At 45.3% G+C, this 19,982-nt stretch overlaps 5 protein-coding genes across 7 annotated transcripts; 2 read left to right on the plus strand and 3 right to left on the minus strand.

Moving 5' to 3' along the window:
- Positions 1-1,291: 1,291 nt before the first annotated feature.
- Positions 1,292-2,006, minus strand: LOC108599393. 2 transcript variants are annotated; one of them, XM_017986202.2, is made up of 2 exons: positions 1,686-2,006; positions 1,292-1,627 (listed from the first exon to the last, which is right to left on the minus strand). In XM_017986202.2, the coding sequence occupies exons 1-2, from the start codon at positions 1,856-1,858 to the stop codon at positions 1,537-1,539; spliced, it is 264 nt and encodes an 87-aa protein (XP_017841691.1). In that variant the 5' UTR covers positions 1,859-2,006; the 3' UTR covers positions 1,292-1,536. The 2 variants fall into 2 exon arrangements, with proteins under 2 accessions (XP_017841691.1, XP_017841690.1); XM_017986201.2 differs by having other exon boundaries at positions 1,292-1,639.
- A 932-nt stretch (positions 2,007-2,938) lies between these two features.
- Positions 2,939-5,369, minus strand: LOC108599384. Its single transcript, XM_017986191.2, has one exon. The coding sequence runs from the start codon at positions 5,319-5,321 to the stop codon at positions 3,138-3,140; it is 2,184 nt and encodes a 727-aa protein (XP_017841680.1). The 5' UTR covers positions 5,322-5,369; the 3' UTR covers positions 2,939-3,137.
- A 1,384-nt stretch (positions 5,370-6,753) lies between these two features.
- LOC108598132 (putative uncharacterized protein DDB_G0294196) lies at positions 6,754-7,678 on the plus strand. The gene is made up of 2 exons (XM_017984750.1): positions 6,754-6,765; positions 6,820-7,678. The coding sequence occupies exons 1-2, from the start codon at positions 6,754-6,756 to the stop codon at positions 7,615-7,617; spliced, it is 810 nt and encodes a 269-aa protein (XP_017840239.1). The 3' UTR covers positions 7,618-7,678.
- Positions 7,679-8,007: 329 nt separating this feature from the next.
- On the minus strand, positions 8,008-19,651 carry LOC108600282. The gene is made up of 5 exons (XM_017987752.2): positions 19,019-19,651; positions 12,882-13,128; positions 12,691-12,814; positions 10,152-12,637; positions 8,008-9,927 (listed from the first exon to the last, which is right to left on the minus strand). Exons 1-5 carry the CDS (start codon positions 19,565-19,567, stop codon positions 8,120-8,122), a joined length of 5,214 nt encoding a protein of 1,737 aa, XP_017843241.1. The 5' UTR covers positions 19,568-19,651; the 3' UTR covers positions 8,008-8,119.
- Positions 14,479-19,012, plus strand: LOC108600283. 2 transcript variants are annotated; one of them, XM_017987753.1, is made up of 3 exons: positions 14,479-14,951; positions 17,270-17,554; positions 17,916-19,012. In XM_017987753.1, the coding sequence occupies exons 2-3, from the start codon at positions 17,480-17,482 to the stop codon at positions 18,954-18,956; spliced, it is 1,116 nt and encodes a 371-aa protein (XP_017843242.1). In that variant the 5' UTR covers positions 14,479-14,951; positions 17,270-17,479; the 3' UTR covers positions 18,957-19,012. The 2 variants fall into 2 exon arrangements, with proteins under 2 accessions (XP_017843242.1, XP_017843243.1); XM_017987754.1 differs by lacking the exon at positions 14,479-14,951 and adding an exon at positions 17,037-17,177.
- Positions 19,652-19,982: the final 331 nt, after the last annotated feature.

Here is a 19,982-nt window from a genome sequence, read left to right on the forward strand (position 1 = left end):
TCCCTAATCAGTTAAATGAGTGCAAAACAATTGGCAGGCAAATGAGCAGGCAAAACAATTCCCACTGATGTCATTGCCACTTTGGTAGACAGCACAACAATTTATAAATTGCAGCCTTAATTACAGCAAACAAACCGAACAACATTTCTGAGTAAATGCAGCAGACAGAAAATATATCAAAGCATATTTTTGAAAGTACTCGGAAATATTATGGGCAAACAACAAAGCCTATAAAAACTGTATAACTTTTATTTATAGCTGTGACTTAAGGCTGTTAAATGTATTATAATTTCATTACAACAAGAGTCATACAGCTCATTTGCATTTGTAGCTGCTGTAATAACTTATTTATTGCTATAAACTGTTTTAAATTGATGAGCTCATAATTTCAATTAAACGTATACTTGCTCTCATTAATTAGATATTTTTAAATCAAAGTTGCAAGAATTTGCCAAAAATTCTACCACTCGCAACTCTCAATAGCAAAGCTGCGTGGCATTCTGGGCCAACAATTAGGCATGTGCGTCATCCAGTAGTCTTCGCTTCTCTTCTTTTCTTTTTTCTTGGCAAGCAACTAGTTAGCTCAAACCCAAATCCCATGAGCACGCGAGCGACATGCGCAGCGTCTGGGCGCTGTCTGTTAGCCCATTAATTAAAGCGTTGCTAGTGTGTGTGTGTGTGTGTTTATTTGCATATCAGTGTTTTTATTTTTTGGCAATGCTGCAATTCTTTAAGCTATTTTTAAGTGTTGCTGCGGTGAAAGGTCTTTGGCAGTGTCAGCGCCGAAAGCGTAACGCCAACTTAAAATAATATATAACAAGCTTATTAAGTCAGCTACATTTAATTTCATTCATTAAATAAGCTATATAAATATGTTTAATATTTCAAAAATGTACAAATATCAATTCTGGCACGCTCTGGCTTGTCACGTAGTCAAGATGCTGTCAACAAGCTGCAGAAGACAAGTCATTAAGCCATTATTTCCGCTCGTAGCTCATAGTTCCATTTATCAATCAACAAGTGCGCTCGCAACACGCTCGTCAAACGATCTTTAGCTATCATAACTATATATATATATGCAGCTATATCAAGCATATCAAGTGTCATTCAATGCTGTCTGATAGGCATGACATCATAGCAGTATTCTCTTAAACGTGCCCAGAGATCGCATTCAATGACGACGTCGCCATTAATCACAATCTTTGACTCGTCGCGACGTTCAACGTCATTTGCAATTGGCTGCGAATGCCACCCACCCACACATATGCACAGTCACACACACACACAGACGCACGAGTAAGAATTTAAATTTTATATCGTTTCGCTAAACTGAGTGATGTCGAGGCGAGAAAAGTCAATCACAATTAGAGAAAGAGAGAGAGTAGTAAGAATCTGCTTGTCAGGCTGCTGGTCCATAGACGATCCAGCAGCATGTTTACTTAACTGGGAGTTTTAATATAGAGAAACTTCATCATTAACATCATTATTCAAAGGCTGCACCACACAGTTTGGTATTCTCGCATCTATTCGTAGTTTTTACTCAAAGCGCTCGTCCCTTTTGCTGCCAATATAGAGCACGGACCACGACTTGTCCGGCATATCAATATCAATTTTTCTTGAATTAACGCTACCCATTAAACTAAACTCATCAGTTATCATTTAGCAGTTATATAGGCTACGCTCACCTGGTATCTGAGCTTACCAAGCGCTGGCGCTGATGCAGCGGTATACACGTCTGCTTGGGTGATGGCTTCAAATCCAAGGACATTTCGCTCTCCAATGTATTCAAAACAAGCGCAGCGCCAATCGCACCCGAGCCCTCGCCACCGCACTTTTCCATACCAAACTGCGTAGTCATGGTATTCGCTGAACTACGAAAACTTCTTAAAATCGTATCTAAAAATTTCAATTCAGAATAGGTCGACCAAATGATTTGTTTCAAATTTTATTCCTTCCGAGAGCCCAAAGAACGAAAGCATCTAAACTAAAAACGAATTCAATGTGTCTGACTTGTGCTATTTAAAAAAACGCCTGCCTGTTAAAATTAATAAATAACACTAGTCTACAGACAGTGTGCGTAACGGCTCTGCACATTTATTATAACTAAATATAAAATAAAATTCAAAAGCATTTTTTTGATTAGTTTTCAATATAGAATCCTCAATTTTTTTAAACATAAATCGAAAATATAGTTACTGTTTTGAGATAAATTAAAAACCAATTTATCCTTAAAATTGTTCGTTCAGTTTGATATATTGGACACACGATTTGTGTTATAAACATTTAGAGCGCAATTTTAAACCAAAATTAAGGCTCAGAAATATTTTATTGAATAGCATATTGAATAATAGACATATTTCCATCATAAACATTAAACTAATCTACAGTAAAGTTATTAAATAAAAATATCTTATTTAATGATTCAATTAAAATATCCAATTGCACGTTGGCACTTAGATTCAATGTTGTGGACATTTAATTATAATGCTAAGCCTGAAGGCAGTATCTCTCATATGCTCAGTTTCTCAGTTAAGTCCACCCACCCACATCGTACGATGCGCTCAGCGATCTACTAAAAACAAAGCAGCGACGCTCTCGTTTAGTCCCACAGTGATCAGGTTGATCAAGCGCTTGACATGAGCAGCTCTCACTAGCAAATGAGCGAAGAGCAGCTTACATGAGTGGGAGGCTAGCAGGTAGGCAGCAAGCGAGGCCACTTACAGGTCAGTTGTGTATGGGCTGTTGACGATTAAGCAAGAGCTGGACGAGCTGTTAGAATAATAAATATAAATAGTTGCAAGCAATCGACTATTCAGCAACTAGTTTGACTAATGTATTCTTTATTTCTTGGACGTGAGGCAGAGATAAGTGATAAACATTCTTGCAATATAGCCTATTTATGGGAATGGCTAAAATATTTATTATTTTCTTTGTGCTATAGACTTGAAAAAGCTGCAGACACATGCGAACTTTTTCAAAATTCCCAAAAAGTGATTTTTAGACAAAGTGCCTAAGAGTATGCAACAATAAATAGCAAACATTCATGAATTTGTCGATTTTTGCCAAAGAGTAACCGAAAAACTTGTTTATTTCCAAAAGGTAACAAAGCTAAAATTTTGCTGGACTAGATAGTTGGCTTAATGAATTTTCACCTGCACGGCCAACAGATTCTGACCCTTGTCAGTCATGCGGCCAATGTGACTGCTGGGCAGCGCCAGAACACGATTGCTATGATACAAGTCGAGTAGCGAGGGCTCCGTGCGTATGTTGTAGACCTCCTGGGTATGCACAGTTAGATACTCTGGGCGCGGCTTGCTGCTGGTGGGCCAGACGGCAATGGTGCCCATCAGGCTGCAATCTATGGGCTGTATGCTGGTTAGCCAAATCAAAAAGATTTCATTGCCATCCAGGTTGCAGTCTGAGTAGGGCTTAAAGTTGGGCGCAAACATTTCGGTAAGACGCAGACGCGTGGTCATCACTAGCACAGGCAAGAGAGTGGGATCGTTGTCGCCAGCGACGTCCAGATATTTGTCCTTGATGAAGAACACCATGCAGCACTTGGGCCTGTTGAGCTGCGTGAGACGCGTGTCCAGAAAGAAAGTCTTCACCTCATTGACGTGCATGCGCTCCATGGTGAGCTTGTGATGCTCGCAAGTCAAGTGGCGATTGAAGTCCGAGACAAACATAAGGCGACTGCAGTCCGACTCGGGACAGAGGAAGGGCGTGCGTGAGACCAAAATCTGAGCCTCGGACAGCGGCACCAGCAACTGTTGCTTGTGCTGCATCAGATTGTGCAGCTCCTGGTGTGGGCAGGGCAAAGTGGTGAACTGCTCCACTGGCGGCTCGCGTTTGATCCGCAGCTGATTGGACTCCAGCAGCTCTTGCGGATCCTCAGCAAAGCCGCGCAGTCGCGCACGCTGCACTGTGGACACCAGCAGATTCAGCTTGCTGGGCATGCGCTTGGGCTTGAAGGACACTATAGACTTGTACAGCTTACACTTGGGCTGGGATGTGGTGCGCTGCTTGGACGCAGCCTCTGCTTCAGGCAGCGGCGGACGAGCTCCAAGCTGTGCGGGCAGCTGCATAACGCTGGGCGTAGGCGCGCTGGGCTCAAAGCTTTTGTGGCTTAGTTTGCTCTTGCTGGCTAGCGTCTGCTCCTGCAGCGCTTCCAGCACAAGCTCCAGCCTGTCATCCAAAGTTTGCTCCACTTGCTTCACTTGCTTGGCCTGCGCCTGCTCTGGGGCGTGTGCGGCTTGAAGCGCGTAGTGTGCGCCACCGCGTTGTCGCTCCTTACGCAACTGCTTGTGGCTCATCTGGCATTGCTGCATCTGCTGCAGCTCCGTTTTGGCCAGTTTGCATTCGGCCTCCACACGCCGCCTTATAGACTCCCACTTCTGCAGCAAATGCTGCCGCTGCGCCAGCTCCGCCTTTAGCTCTTTGTTCAAGCGACGCTGCTGCTGCGCCGCTTTGTTCAATTGCTGCCTGTTCAGGCTGTGCTGACTATCAGTCTCGCTCAGCTGGCGCTTGACGTGCCTCCTACGCTTGGTCTCTGGCATTTTGTCCAGCAGCTGGTTGGTGCGCTGCTGCAGCAGCTGCTGCCAAGGATTAATCGCCTCCAGCCTCTGTATTTCAGTGGCTGTAAACACATCCGGACTGGTCAAATAGCTACGCTTGGAGCTGTTGCTAGGCGTAGGCGTGGGCAAGTCGTCCTCCTCCGACTCTGGCTCATCCAGTCTGTTGCTAAGCAAGCTGTCGTCGTACTTGGCCTGCTCGTCCAGACGCACGCGCTTTCTGGGCTCGCTGTTTAGCAAGCGCATATCCTTGCGCGCTGTCTGCTGCAGCTGCATGCCAGCACGACTCTCCATGGGCCACTCGCGTGCCATGGATTGAGAGCGTCCTGATGCAGCTGCAGTCTCGGTTTGCCGACGCTGGCTTCGCTGCTCGCTTGTGGAACGCATCTGCGCATCCAAGTGACTGCCAAAGGGCATGCGCACCGGCATGCTGTCCATCAGCGCCTGCTGCAGTTTGTTATGCACTAGCTCCTCCTCCACGACATCATGGCGCTTGCGACTCGCCGCCTGTCGCTGCTTGCTGCGCCCTCTGGACTCCTTTGGCTCCTCCAGGTACTGCAGCTGTCCCGACTTGTCCGGATTAATAGACTTAATAAAAAACGTAAGCGCATTGCATTGCGTACACCAATCCGACATCCCCTCTATGACATCCTTTTCGAACATAGCACGCCCGTGCCGACGCTGCTGATCCTTGCTGGCAGCGCTGCTTAGCGTCATCTTCTTCAGGCCGCAGGTACAACAAATATACATTTTACAAATATTTTTGGTCAAAAATTAAAATACATATAATAAAAGAGACTTTATAAAAATACAAAAAAAAAAGGTTGACTAACTTTTGTAATAAAATTTTACAAGTGCCGCTGGGGCTTACATTTTTTTCAATGTATGCTGTCAATAAAACAAAAACTAACTTGACTTCAAAATTAAAAAGTTCGTTTTGTAAACAAAAATAAATTAATTAGCAATAAATATGATGAATACTTCGAAGAAAAGTGCTGCTGGTTATGTCAGAAGAAAATTAAATTTCTGTTTCAAATAAATTCGCTTAAAATTAATTACAAATATTGCCACGCAAATAAAACAAGAAGCCCAAAGCTGTAAAGATTAAAGAAAAAATCCATTAAAAAAAGATTTTTTATTGCCCATTCTTATTACTAATTATAATATTTGTATTTTATTTACTAGCACTTAAACTATTGTGAAAACAATAAAACTGCGTCTATGGAATAAAATATTTTCTTAATTAAAATAAACATTTTTTATTTGATTGCATGTGGCTAATTTAAAGACGTTCATTAGTTTTTTCTGAAGAGTTAAATACTATGCGTTTGTATATTAATTTATTATTATGTTATATTGCTTTAGACTTGTAATTATTAGTTGCAGTGCCTCCTCCATTGTAGCGGTAATATAAAAATTAAATTAAAGTTTTAAATAGACAAGTGCGGCTTAACCGCAAAATCAAGTTGTCGACTTGCGACTAACCCAGCAACCGGTTAACGAACCGCAAAGCAGTAACTGCTGTTGCAACGTCGCAAATTTCGTAAATAACGTGGCAGAAACAAAGCAATACATAAAAACTAACAAATTGTTTAATGTTAAATTGATACATGGTGTGAATTGTAAATTCACATGATTTTGTTAAATCAAATATTTATGCTTATGAACAAATTGATTAGCCCATTCACCTGTGAACCCTTAACTATTACCATTACTATTACCATTACCATAGCCAACACTTTAGTTGCCACTTGACGCCCACGTGCTGACCGTGAAATTTACAAGCGAAGCAAGAGGCAAAAGGCATTAGCAACAAATAGATAAATGTATACGTTTTGGATTCAAGGCAAATGCTCCAGTTGGCTCGTCATGCCGGCGGCCCGAAGATCTTGAGAGACCATTGAGATTGTCAAACGCCCCACGTTGAGAGGCTGTGTTGCCAAAAATCGGCTTAAAGCCGCGTCCAATTGACTTTGGACAATGAGTCAGCAGCAACGGCAACAGCAACAGCAGCAGTGCACAAATGTTTGTTGATAAGATGCGTAGACAAATAACGGAACCTGGCAGCAAGCCAAGACAAATATTTAAACAATTGAAGGTCTAAGCAGCCAGTCGCAATATAAATACGCCAAGCACCAAGCAGTTTAACCATCAAACGCTGGACAAACCCACAACAGACAACATGCTAAACAAGGTAAGTGAATCGGAGTACGGAGTACCGAGCCAACTAATGGATTTATGCTCCTAGAGCCGCAGCTTCGTTTTACTCTGCGCCTGCCTGTCGCTGGCGGCAGCGGATGTGTCGCACTTGAGCAGCAGCAGCTACTTGCCGCCAGCCCGACCGGAACAAGTGGAGAGCATGACCATTGAGCAACATGAGCTGCGTGAGCTGCCCGAACAAGTGGAGTATATGCGTCCCAGCGAGCTTGGCGCCATGGAGCAGCAGCCCAGCAGCCAATTGACGCCACCCGTAATGTCAGAGGCGTCACAGATGCTCGCCCAACGTTACTTGCCACCCGCAATGACTCAGGCCCTGCCCAACCGCTATCTGCCGCCCACACAGACACCACCCATGATGGAGGCGCCCATGATGATGCCCGCTGCGCGTTACTTGCCACCCGCACAGCCCGCCATGCCCGAAATGCCTGCCACACGTTACTTGCCACCCCCAGCTGAGACCACACCTGAGCTCATGATGCAACCCGAGATGCCAGAGCCAGAGCACGCCATGGATATGATGCCCACCATGATGCCAGAAATGCAGCCACAAGCAGCGCCCGCCAATCGGTATCTGCCGCCCGCTCAGCAGCCAGAGCAGCCGCAGTTCAACTATCAGCAGTACCAGGAGCAACTGCAACAAGAGCAACAGCAGCAGCAGCAGCAGCAGCAGCAGGAGCAACAAATGCCCTACATTCTGGATGTGCAACAGCCACTCGCGCCCACGGACATGGAGATGCCCGCCTTTGAGCCACAGCCAGCACATGAGCTGCGCAACGATGGCTACCATTACAAGGAGGCGCCTGAGGAGCTGCGTCTGCGCCACTGAAGACTCAACTCAGCGCTTTTGTTGTTAAATGTATAAATTAGTAATTAATCGAGAGATTAAATGTGGTTGCAAGTAAAATATAAAAGTATCAAAGTAATTTCTTTAGAAGAGTGCAGGCTATTAAAATTGGATGACAAGCCAAGTGCTCGCAGAAAATCTTAAATATTTGTTATTATAGCTTATCAATTTATTAATCAAATTAATTAACGTTCATAGCTAGTTAAAGCTATAGATAAACTTTCTTTGACTTTGACACGTACAAAATTAAATGTTGCTCTTCAGTTAAAGGCAGTCTACATCAAAACTAATTGAGCAAGCTCATACATTAGTTCTTGTACTTAATGTTTAACCAGCCTATAATTAAGCTGAATACTTAAAACCAATCGTTAATCACAAGTAGCCACAAGGCAAGAATAAATTAAACTGTGTGCATTTTTAGAATTTCTTTGGTTACATAGCCTGTCTATAAAATTACGAACACAATCATCATTAAGCTTCTAGCCTAACCGCCAGTTTGGTTGCCCTCATCTTCGCCCTCCTCCTCCTGCTCCTCCAAGGTGACGCCCTCGCGCAGCATTTCCACTTTGTGAATGCTAAAGTCAATATTGTAGAAGGGCACATTGAGGGTGACGACAATGCAGTAGAGCAGCACCTGAAGATGTCGCGTGCGCAGCATGTAGGAGGCGCCTTGTTGCTTGGGGAACAGCGGATGATCCTTCTCCTGGCAATCGTACATAAAGTAGCCGCCATTGTGGCCCGGACAGAAGCCAATGGCCAGGGCACGCTTGCGCACCATGACAATGCCGTACTGGTAATGGCTGAAGAAGTAGATGAGCGCCTCGGAGAGATTCATGCGATTGAAGGTGGGCACGCGATAGAGTTTGCCATAGCAGACATGCTCGATGTGCACCACAAAGTTGAGCGTCTCCAGCGCGCAGTCAATGTTGAGATTCTCCAGCGAGAACTCGTAGTCCTCCTTCTTGATCTGCTCGGCGCTGTCCTGGAAATATTTGTTGCCATTTACCACAATCGTGTCCAGCATTTGCGCGCTCCAATCCATGAGATTATAGACACTGGCAGCACAGCAGGCTATGACATATATAGCCAGATATTGGCGACCACGCACAGTGTCGTCAAAGCAAGGCGCCTCCGGATGCAGATTGCCCCACAGCGACCACAAGCGTCCATCGATCTCCACATCGAACTTCTTGAGCTTGCTCAGCGGCATGTTGCGATACTTGCCAGAGGTGTTGCGTCGATTCAGCCTGCTCCACACGGGCAGACAGTTCTCCAGCTCCAGCCAGCCCAGCGACTCGTTGGTGGCGCAAATCTCGTACTCCGGCCGGCCATAGTGCTTGTTCGAGCAGGTCATGGGCACTGAGAGATCCGTCAGCAGACGCAGTATGCGCTCGTTGGGTGCTGCCTTCTTGAACGACAGCACATCCACCACATAGAACTTGTACTGATTCGCCTGGCGCCAGTCGGACTGACTGACGCGCTCGTCTATATACTTGAGCATCGACTCCACGTCGGCGAACAGCACCCAGCTGGCGGTGTTGCGTTCCGGATAGCGCTTGGGTCCTCTGGGGCACTTCTGCTTCTCTTGCTCTTCCTCGGCATCCTGCTCCTCGGCATCGCCCGCCTTTTCCATGGTCGCATAGGCATCGAACAGATGATAGAACTCATCATGGTACAAGGCAAAGCAGCCATTGGGCGTGAATATCATCAGGTACTTGCGTTCGGCCAGCGTCTTGCTGAGCTTCTTTTTGAATATGGTCATGGCCGCCTCGGGCGTCAGCTGCGCTGGCTTCGCCTTTGGCACCCACATGCCCATCGGCTCAAAGATGCGTATCCATATGTCGAACTCATAGTCATCGATACTCACGTGGCGCACCACGCGCTCAAACACCGACTCCAGATCACAGACACGCGATGCAATTGTCTTGGCATTGGTAATGACGCGATCGATGCGATAGCTGTTCCAGCGATTCAGCGGACGCAGTGAGCAGCTGAGCACGGCCAGCGCAGCGGCAAAGTAGCACGGCTTGATCTCCTTGAAGCTGCCGTCGTTGCGACCATCAAGATTCAGACTGCCCTGTATCTTAAAGTTGCAATCCTTCTCGCGCATGCGATAGCCGTAGAGAATGGGGCGTGGCTTGTAGGGTATGCGCACCTCCTTGGGCAGACGCTTGCCGGGCTTGTGCTGCAGCTCGATTTCCTCTTCGCCCTCGCCCTCTTCCTCGTCCATGCCCAGCTCCTCCTCTTCGTGCTCGCCTCTGCCCTCGTCCAGGCCCGTGTCCTTGTACTCGGCTGCAAGTAAACAAAAGCTAAGGTTAGGCTAAAGTTTGGCACTGGCAACATTTTCAAAGTATTGTAGACCAAACAAAAATATCAAATGTAGCTTATCAATATAAACTGCAAGATTAGTTCATTAATCAGCAAAAATAAAACTAAATGGGCTTATCCGTTAGTCATGATCAATAAAATATCAGAGACTAATGGAACTGCCCAACTTTATTTCTCAGTCCACTTACGCTTGCCCTTCTTGGCCTTCTTGCCCTTTTTGCGGTCTTCGTGCTCCTTCTTGGCCTTTAGGAAGGCCTGAATGCGCTTATTCTCCTTGTTCAGTTCTGCGTCAATGAATTGCATCTTCTCCAATTGCTTCTCACGCAGCTTCTTCTTGTACGCCGACTCGGCCTTGAACTCATTATCCTCATCGTCCTTGCCCCAGCGCCTAAAGCGGCCATCAAGATTGTTGTCCACAATCTGAACCGAGGCCACAATGTAGTTCATTACAGCACAGCCCTGCGGATTGCAGCCGAACTCAATGCGGCGTATGAGCGAGTCCAGCTCGACAAAGCGCATCATGCAGGCCGGACCTGGACTGCCCTTGCGATAGCCTATGGAGGTGCAGGCAAAGCCGATGAACATGTAGAGCAGATTGTAGCGCTTGAAGATGGCGCAGGAGAAGTGCTGACAAACAAGCAGCACGCGATTGTTGTTGATGAGCAGCTCAAGCAGATCCTGACGCAACGTTTTGGTGACCGACGACTTGTAGACCTCGGGCACCACCAGCGAGAAGTTGCTGCTGCCCACGGCAATGTCGGGCAGCTTCTTGGCCAGCAGACAGGCGAGCATGTACTCATAGTTCTGATAGTTTTCACCAAACTCATTGACAGCATCCAGGCAGAACTCAACCAGATCGGCGTTCCAGGTGGACACCTTGTACTTGGCCGAGACGGCAGTGGCCACCAAGGCGGCCAGCAGACCACCCAGCTTGGTCATCTCAGCATCCAGCATGGGCAGCTTGGTCCTGCCCATAATTATGTAGGCGCCATCGTGCAGCATGGCGTAGTTGCTCTTCAAGGCCAGCTCCTCTTCGATGGTCAGCACACGCTTCAGATCCTCCTGCTCCTCCTCGCCCAGCTCATAGCCGCGCTTAATCTTCAGCCGCAGCGCGCGCAAATTCTCCTTATCCGAGCGCAGCAGCACCTTCATGCCAGGTCTGTAGAGCTGTGGCCGATCCAGCATGGGCTCGGGCAGCGACTTGATGATGCCACTAATGATGCCCAGTATAAGCTCCTCAATCCATTCCTTTTCATCCTTGGCCGGCACACGCTCCTCCTCCGGTATGCTCTCAATGCTCTTCTTCTGCGCCAGCGCCGGCTCCTCCGGCTCGTCCGTAAACGTTGGCAGTCCCATCTGCAGCGCTGGAAACTTGTTGGTAGTCTGCGTCATCACCTGCAACGGACGTATGCAGCCGGTGCGTATGCCATGTATAAAGAACTTGCCACCACGCCGCATCTTCAGCGCATTCTGATAGAGAAAGCGGCAGAGCGAGTCAAAGGTCGTGTGCATCTGCAGCACGGCCAAGCCCTTGATGCGATAATCATCCGGATCAACCACCATGCCCACGCGATTGCGTCGAAACGGATCGAACACATAGAAGAACTCGCGATCACGCCAAATGCCCATCACGGAATTATCGATTTGCAGCAGAGCCGCTGGCCACTCGGGGATTTGGAAGAGCTGATGCAACGCCTGCACCAGTTGTGACTCCAAGTAGTTCTTGCAATCGGTGACATGCCCAGTGAGCAGAAAGGGACGCTTACGCACCGTCGCCTTAAAGGCGCCCATGAGAAACATTTCAGGCAAATCCACTACGTTCAGTTCGGGCTTTTTGTTCTTCCAGCGCTTGCCGTCCAGGCGAAACTTTTTGCGCAGCGTTTTGTAGTAGGCAACGCCGTATCTGAGTATGTCATCAATGGTCATGGGGCTCCACAGCTTGGCCAGCTCAAACTCCGCGTAGATGAGCGCTATGAGCGATACCACCAATGAAGCATTCTTCTCCTTGCCCGAAATGGGCTGCTGAATGCCACCATTGCCGCCTGTTTTGACGGCATAATACTCATTGACCACTGCCCAGAGCTTGTGGTAGGCAAAGTTGTCGTCCTTCTTTATGGGCGGCTCCTTGAGTTTGCCATACTGCGACATGGCTATCTCATAGATATTGAACTCATCCGCCGGCTCCAGATCACTAAAGGTCTGTATCAAATGCACCAGATGCTCAATATAGCGCGTTGCCATCAGCGAGCATTTGCCCTCCTCAAAGTCGCGCTGGCAGAGATCATTACGGCCATTCGGATCGAATATATAAAACGAGTTCTGGCAGCGCTTCCAAATGAGCAAAAACAAATCTTTCGTAGGCGAGGTGAGTATGCAAGCATTGTACTTGGAGAAAAACAGTGAGAGCGCTTTGTAGATGTTTGGCTCGTTCTTCATCAGTCCGGAAAAGTGCAGCTTGATGGTCACGGCTGCCTGGCGATCCATTACCTGTGGCAATATGTCAAAGTCGTTCACCTCCGACTTGTAATTCAGCTGCACGCTGCGTTGTGTCAGCTTAACGCCGCGCTTCAAAATACTATCCATGGTGCCGGCGGTCCAAAAATCCGGATTCAGATGATACGTCTCCACAAAGGCTATAATTATAGCCGCTATTTCGCTGGGACGATAATAATATCTGCAAACGACAGTAAGCCAAATTTTAATTATATATAAATGCTGGACACTTGCCGCTGTCTATTCGAGTCCTGTTTGGGCTCCGGATAGATATTGCGACCGCCGAATACAATTTCAGCAGCGAAGGTCTTCTCCAGCTGCGTGGGTATATTATAGACGGTGAGCTCGCCTTCGTAGGCTGCGTTTTTTGGGCGAGGCTTTAGTTATTATGTGTGGAAGCTCAAGCTTCATTAATTCCTGCTTACAATATTTAGGCAAAGCGGCAGTTATAAAATCCTGATCCATTTCAATTTCACGCCTTTGCAAGCCCACATTCCAGGTCCACAAGTCTTGGGGACTACAGCCCTCAATAATATCGTAGGTGCGCAGATTTTCACCCTCTAGTCCCTCCTGTATGACACGCGGATTGTACGAGGGAAATGGCAGCTCCTCCAAAGGACCCACTTGAGTCTCGTTGAGGTAAATGCGACTCTTGGGACGCTTTAGTTGCAGCTGTTAATAAATTATAAAGCAATTAATTAGGAGCATGTTAACGATAAGATAAATCCAAGCTTTAAGTGAGTGGCAACTTGAACTTCAACGCGCTTCATGTGGCAATCTAATTTCATTTAAAATTAAAATTGCAACTTCAAAGTTTTTAGCTCAAAAAGTAATTATAAATTGCAAAAAGATGTAATGTCTCTCTGGTAGCTAAAGAAGGACTGAGCTATAAATTTAGGCTCAAATTTTATATATAATAGACTATTGAACAATTTTAAAGCAGCTGAATATTTGTTCGGATTGAATTAATATTTTATTAAAGCGACTGGAGGTTTAACTGAAGACAGTTGCCAAGCAATCGAATTGGATTCTTCTTAAGCTCCTTAAATGACGTGTAAGTTCAGAGCTCTACGGACCTGAGCTGTCAGTTGCGACAACTTCAATGATTAATCGATTAAAAACCACTTTGCAAACAATCAAGCGACATTTATCTTAAAATTCTTTTAAGTTGGTAAATAAAGTTTTTTTGTCACGTTTTTTACGTGATTCAACGCCAACTCAGTCAAGGCAGCTCGAATAATGGGACTATATTAACTTCCTCGCTGTTATATTAGCGTAGCTTTGTAATTAGTTACATTAAAATCGTTCATATTAGCTAATTAAATCTATTACTCATACGCCCCGTTGAGTGTGGTTTTGATTGCATTGTTAGTTGCATAAAACCTTGTGCATATTAAAATACTACAACAAAGCAATGGTAGCAACAATAACGAACAAGCAGCAAGAGAAACAACGCGCACAAAAGTGAAACCATAAAAACCTTTAGAGACAGCTTTATGCGATGGCAGAGTGACAGTCCATATGGCGAGTTAACGCAAATGCTTTGTGCTTTCACTTTGCCAAGACTTTCCTGTGCACAGAGCTTGCCACACAGCGCTTTGGCCGGTTTGGCTGAGCGGCACACAGACACTATGACGCGATACTCGAGCTGCAGAGCTGAAAATAGCACGCATACGCCACGAAGACCAGCATGTGAACGCGCCTATAAATACTATATAGATACATACATACATACATATAGGCTTATATAAATGCGCGAATACATAGCGCTAAATATGGAGGCTAGGCCCAGAAGCTCTAGTGACTATTGAAGTTAGTAAGCGGCATAAAGTCAGCACGAAATGCCAACTAGACTGGCTAACTACACAAGCAAGCAGACAATCGCGCTATAGTATGCATGAGTTTCGCTCTGAGTGTATCTGTGTGTGTGTGTGTGTGTCTGCCTGTGTATTTGTGAGTGCCTCTATGGCTGGCTGGCCACGCTGACGGCCACAAAACAGCGCACAAAGCAGTAAACAACGAACAGCGCTTAGTGCCACATCACGAAATCTTATCGCTAGCGCACGAATGCCAGCAACAACAGTCGCCGCATCAGCAACAGCAACAGCAGCAGCAACAACAACAGCCAGAGCAGTGGGCAACGACAAGCTAAAAACCCGACTAACTCAGAGACGAGCGTAGTTCGGCTGCAGAACAAACAAGTCATCTAACACACCAAGCAGCAACAAAAGCTAAATACAATTTTTTGAAACACAGTCAAACGCAAAAAAAAAACCTAAACAAAATACCAGCTCTATGGCCAAAGTGAGCGAGCACTTATAGCATACGGCGACGTCAATAAAATACACGTAGTGCGATACTAATACAAGCAAGAAAAACCAAAAATAAAATACAGCAAACAGCAACAAAGCAGCTACAACGACAACTACAAGTACGCAACCCTCTTCAATAAAAGTTTTAAATACGCGCGAGCTGTTGGCAATATGTCAAACCAGGTATGTCTATGCACACGTAGGCTTATATACTATATATCATATACGAGTGACGCAGAAACAGCAACAACTGCTACTGCTGCAGCTAAAGCAGCTAAGGAGGTATGCGCAGGTGTTTTAATCACAAGCCTTTTGCAGCTAAATCAATTAGAGCACATAAAATCAATAAAGGTCTAAGCAAAAGCGCAGCGAAAACAAACCAAATGAGAGTCTAATAACAAGCAAAGCCTTCAGGCTGTGCAGCCTGCCTTCAAGTTCATCAAGGAACTGCCCCCAAGGCAGCACAGCAGCACATGCCACGTCATGCGTCTCTAGTCACACATTCATATGCATGCAAATGTGTGCTTCTGTTTCTGTTTGTGTTTGTGTGCGTTTGCATGTGTTTGTGTATGCACATGCCATTAAGATGCTGAAGTTGCATAAAAGCCAACTCAAGCACACAAGAGAAGCCCGTAGCATGCAATAAAGTCGCTTTTGGCCAGCCAGGTGTGTTTGCTGCTGTTTTTATTTGCTTCGTTCGTTTTTTTTTCTGCGTCTTTTTCTTTTTGTATTTCGAAAAAGCAGCTAACAAACTCGTATGAGCGAATAAGCGGCCATAGCATAAACGCACACAAAAGTCAATCACACACACACACACACAGGCACACGCTGACGCACACATGGACGCACATGCAATAACAATCACATGGACAGCACAGTTGGCAAACAAGCGACGTCAAAGTAAAGCGTAATAAGAAAGCGCAATGGCAGCGCTGCTGCAGTGGCGTAGGCAAGTCAAAGGGCTCTAAAGGTAAACAACAGCCAGCCTATGCTAATTGACCAGGGCTTAAACCGCAGCTTTAAGCCAGTCCAGCAACCACTTCATATCCTTGAACACTTGTATTTCTCCAATTACAATTATTTTTATTGTATTTCGTCTGCTTGGAAACGCTGATAGGCAACATTTTATAAACGCCCCATAAAACATTAAAACCAATTTTATCAATAGCAATAGCATTTCTCTTTTTTTTAACGTATCTCTATAGCGCTGAAACTTTGAAGAGCTCACATAAATAAACACATTTATAGAAATTCGTTTGTGCATGTGTATTGTTCTTATCTATGGCAACTGTACATTAGCTTGGAAACTGCTTAGAAATTGCTTTATTATTAAAAATCTTAGCTAAAATATGTATTAGCCATTGAAATGCAATTTTATTAGGCACAGCTACGCCACTGACAATTGAAACATAGCTAAATATCAGGCGGAAAAGGAAAAGCAAGAACTAAACATGTGACTAACAATAACAACGCAAATGAAACAAAAATTAAGCAGCAGCAACAGCTGCGTCGGCAGCGGCGCCAGCTTCGGCTTCACTTAGCTTTTGCATAGAAACGAATGCAATGTAGAAATAACAATAACAACACCAAATGCACGTTGTGTGCCTGCGTGTGTGCGTGCGTATGAGTGTATGAGTAAGCAGCTGCTGCGCAATGCCAACTTAAGGCGCTCTCCCTTTGGCCGCAGAACTAGTTCGGAACTTGAAGAGGAGACTTATAGGCTAGCGTAAGATTGTCGACATAATTATTAACTACTCACTATTAAATAATACTACAAGAAAGTTAACATTTGATAAAGAACTTCACTATTAAATAATACTAAAAGAAAGTTAACATTTGATAAAGAACCATTTGGGCGAGTATAGTTGTGGTCCTTTTATCTTTTGCAAGCAAATTCTCTTCCTATATTTTCATTAGTTGTAGTTTATCCCAAGTCTTGCATTTTTATTATAGCAAGGAATATTTCGTTTTAGATGAGCAAATACCCAAATTAGAGTGACCAAATTTTAGCTATCAAAGGTTGACGAACAGCAAATGCATTTAGTTTTCCCTTTGCTACACTCCACCACACACACATACAAACACATACATATAAGCACATACGTTAACAAATGCATACAAGCGAAAAGGCGACGCGCAGCCGGCCTGTGCATAACGAACAGTTTTTATTTCATACAGCGCAGCCCAGACGCCAACTGGCAACAGTAAAAACAGCAGCAGCAACAATAACAACCACAGTGAGCGCAGCCCAAACGACAAACACCTGAAACTGAATAAAAACAGTGCACAAGTGTTACTCAGTCGCCAAGCACGCGTGTAAAAATGTCGCCCCGCTAGCAAACAGCAGCACACACGAAAGCAATTGAAACTAAAAGCGCACACAAACGCAATAAATAAAGCAGAATAAAAGTAAAATTCGAAATAAGGCATAGAATTAACGCATTTCTGCATAAATATTCTATTAATATTAATTATTGCATATTGTTTTTCTATTTGCGCAGCATTAGCGTTCCGGCGGCCACGCGCTCTTATTCTCTTGCACTCTCTCGCTGTTTCCCTCTCCCTCTCTGCACACTTTTCAAGAGAAAGGCAGCAATAGCAAACAGCGCAATTGGCTTTTAACAGCTTGAGCTTTCATTTTGAGGACGCTGCGCAGTTGTTTGAAGACGAAGAAAGAAGAAAGCAAAAGAAAAGTGCAAGCTGCATTTACCATGGCTACAGTAACAGCAACTACAACAACATCGACAAAGGCGGCTGCAAAGCGTAGCAACAACAAAAACAAAGGGGTAAGTACCGAGCGCGTTTCGAGTTTGTTGATGCTTGTGTGCGTTAACTTGGCCTTTAAGCTGGCCAAGGGTTGATTTGTTATGCGCTTACACACACACACACATACGGAGATACTTAAACAGACGCACGCATATGTGTAAAGCAAGCAGCGCAGTAGCGCAGCCAAAAGGGGGCTAATTAGCAGGCAGAAATAAGCACATTAACTTAAATGTCAACTACCCAGCGAGTCGCGCCACTGCTCCCTTACGCTTTGCACCTTTCGTTTTAATGCCTCGTTTACGTTGATTTGATGAGACGACTGCAAACTGCACAGTGGAACCAGAGCGCATTATTTATTAAAACTTCTACCCTCTCTTGCAGGTCAAGGGCAAACCACGCCGCAACGAGCGTAACATTCTGACCTTTTATGAAAAAATCGCCGTTATACGCTACTACGATGAGACAAATATCTCGCGCAACAGCCTGGCCAAGATGTTCCACTGCTGCGCCACACAAATACGCCGTATACTTGAAAAGAAACGGGAGCTACTGCAGCAGCTGGCCACGTTGAGCGAAGCGGATGCTTCAATTATCATTGAGGAGATGACGCGCAAGCGTCGCAAGTTTGAGATGAGCGCCATTAGCTTTCTGCTGCATGAGTGGGTGGAGCGGTGTCGCCAACTGCACCTTAACATAAGCATACAGAACCATACACTAAAGGATATTGCGCTCAAGATGGCAGCAGTACTGAATTTGCCAGCTTTTCGGCCATCCTATCGTTGGCTTAACCGTTTTCGTAGCAAGTACAAGTACGAGGAAGATGAGTTGGGTTACACGGGAGCAAACAGCGTGGCAGGCGAGGTCTCCTTGGAACAGATCATAGTGGAGTTCAAGCATGCACTGCCGAACTTTATGCAAAAGGAGCTGCCCGATATGGATATAAGTGCTAAAGCAAACATAAACACGTCGGAGCTGGTGAATTTATCCAGCGACAACAGCGAAATTTCTGATGGAGAAGACCAGGACGACGATGGCGTCGAACTGGTGACTTGTGAGCCAAGCGTGTTGCCATCGCCGGCCAGCAGCTCAGGCGTGGAAGATGAGGAGGAAGAAGAGCCGTCAGTACAGCTATGCCAATCCAGTCAAGAAGTCATTAACAACTTGCTCATCAGCGCTGGCACCAGCTCACTGCTCAGCAATGTCTTTCCCCACTTGGCCATCATACACCAGTTTGCGTTAATGAACTCGGATGTGCAGGCACTGGAGCTTATTTCACAACTGGGCGTGCACATGCAGCAAAAGGCCACAACTGGCGCCTATGGCGCACATTCATTGGCAACAAGTGGCACAAATGATGCTCCGCCGGGCTTACCGCCAGGCAGCATCTACGCAGACATAGATGATATTGAATTGATAGAATAGAGCTTTTAACTTAGTTAGGCTAGACTATGTATGCCATATAATAAAAGACAGCTAGTACTTACCATTCGCTTGTCTGGTATAATAATCATGTTGGAGCTGCACTCCGGCGTGGCTAATTGTGGCTTCACCTCAGCATCCTCCTCTTCACCTTCTTCTTCCTCTTCTTCTTCAGCTAGATTCATAGGACTGTTGAGGGCCACCAAATCTTTCGGACATGTTCTATCAAGTCGCGCATCGTGCTCCACTAATCCAGCATCCAATTTGCCCAACAGTATACGCTCCCGCATCTCGGCATTGACTTTTAGTTCGTCCGGTGTGCGCTGTGGTATGACGCACATAGTGAATTCATCATAAAGCTGGCACCGCTTCTTGAAGGGTCTGATAAAACGGGACTCTTCGGCCTTCTGATGCAAGCGTCGCAGCTCATCCTCAATAGTCAGGACTTGAGAGATTGTGGAGTTTGGCGGCTTTTTTTGGCACACACGTTCACGTGGCGGACAATTTTCAACCTTCCATTCCGTCGTAACGGGATCGCCCATGTACGTGCGTACTGCATAAGGATTCTCCGACGGACAATTGTCCGCATTAATCTCTACAAATTTCTTAAGCATTTTTATAAAATAGTAGTGTCACTTTAAATTTTGCAATTGTGTTAGTTAAAAATTGTTAACAAATAATTTGGGTTTGTACGTTGTGTTTGCTCTTGAATTAACCAGACACGATTGAGATATATAAATTTTGAAAACATTCAAACGTTAAAATCAAATAGCCTACTTAATTTGGCGCCACGTGATAACAGTGCTGCAAACATGTGAAAGATAATGTGGTGGCAGGTCAAAATCGATAACATAAACACACTAAAATCGAGCAGCTAGTCGGCATTAACATTACATTAACAAAATGTTTACCATTTTGTGTAGCAAGTGCATGCGTTGCATATTAAAATTGTTAAAAATTACCTAGCAAGTGCATATATAGTTAACAGTTCAGTTTTATTCGTCAAACAGTCGAATTTAGGCTTTCTGA

The sequence above is a fragment of the Drosophila busckii genome, chromosome 3L, assembly GCF_011750605.1.
Source record: "Drosophila busckii strain San Diego stock center, stock number 13000-0081.31 chromosome 3L, ASM1175060v1, whole genome shotgun sequence".
Classification (NCBI taxonomy): Eukaryota; Metazoa; Arthropoda; class Insecta; order Diptera; family Drosophilidae; genus Drosophila; species Drosophila busckii.

Bases quoted from the DNA above. Each gene is read 5' to 3' on its own strand.
- LOC108599384 (XM_017986191.2), bottom strand. From the start codon at position 5,321: ATGTATATTTGTTGTACCTGCGGCCTGAAGAAGATGACGCTAAGCAGC.
- LOC108600283 (XM_017987753.1), top strand. From the start codon at position 17,480: ATGGCTACAGTAACAGCAACTACAACAACATCGACAAAGGCGGCTGCA. The intron at 17,555-17,915 runs GTAAGTACCGAG...CCTCTCTTGCAG, and splicing joins GCAACAACAAAAACAAAGGG to GTCAAGGGCAAACCACGCCG.
- LOC108600282 (XM_017987752.2), bottom strand. From the start codon at position 19,567: ATGCTTAAGAAATTTGTAGAGATTAATGCGGACAATTGTCCGTCGGAG. The intron at 13,129-19,018 runs GTAAGTACTAGC...ATTTATTAACAG, and splicing joins TTATACCAGACAAGCGAATG to CTGCAACTAAAGCGTCCCAA. The intron at 9,928-10,151 runs GTAAGTGGACTG...GTTTACTTGCAG, and splicing joins GAAGGCCAAGAAGGGCAAGC to CCGAGTACAAGGACACGGGC.
- LOC108599393 (XM_017986201.2), bottom strand. From the start codon at position 1,858: ATGACTACGCAGTTTGGTATGGAAAAGTGCGGTGGCGAGGGCTCGGGT. The intron at 1,640-1,685 runs GTGAGCGTAGCC...TGATGAGTTTAG, and splicing joins TTGGTAAGCTCAGATACCAG to TTTAATGGGTAGCGTTAATT.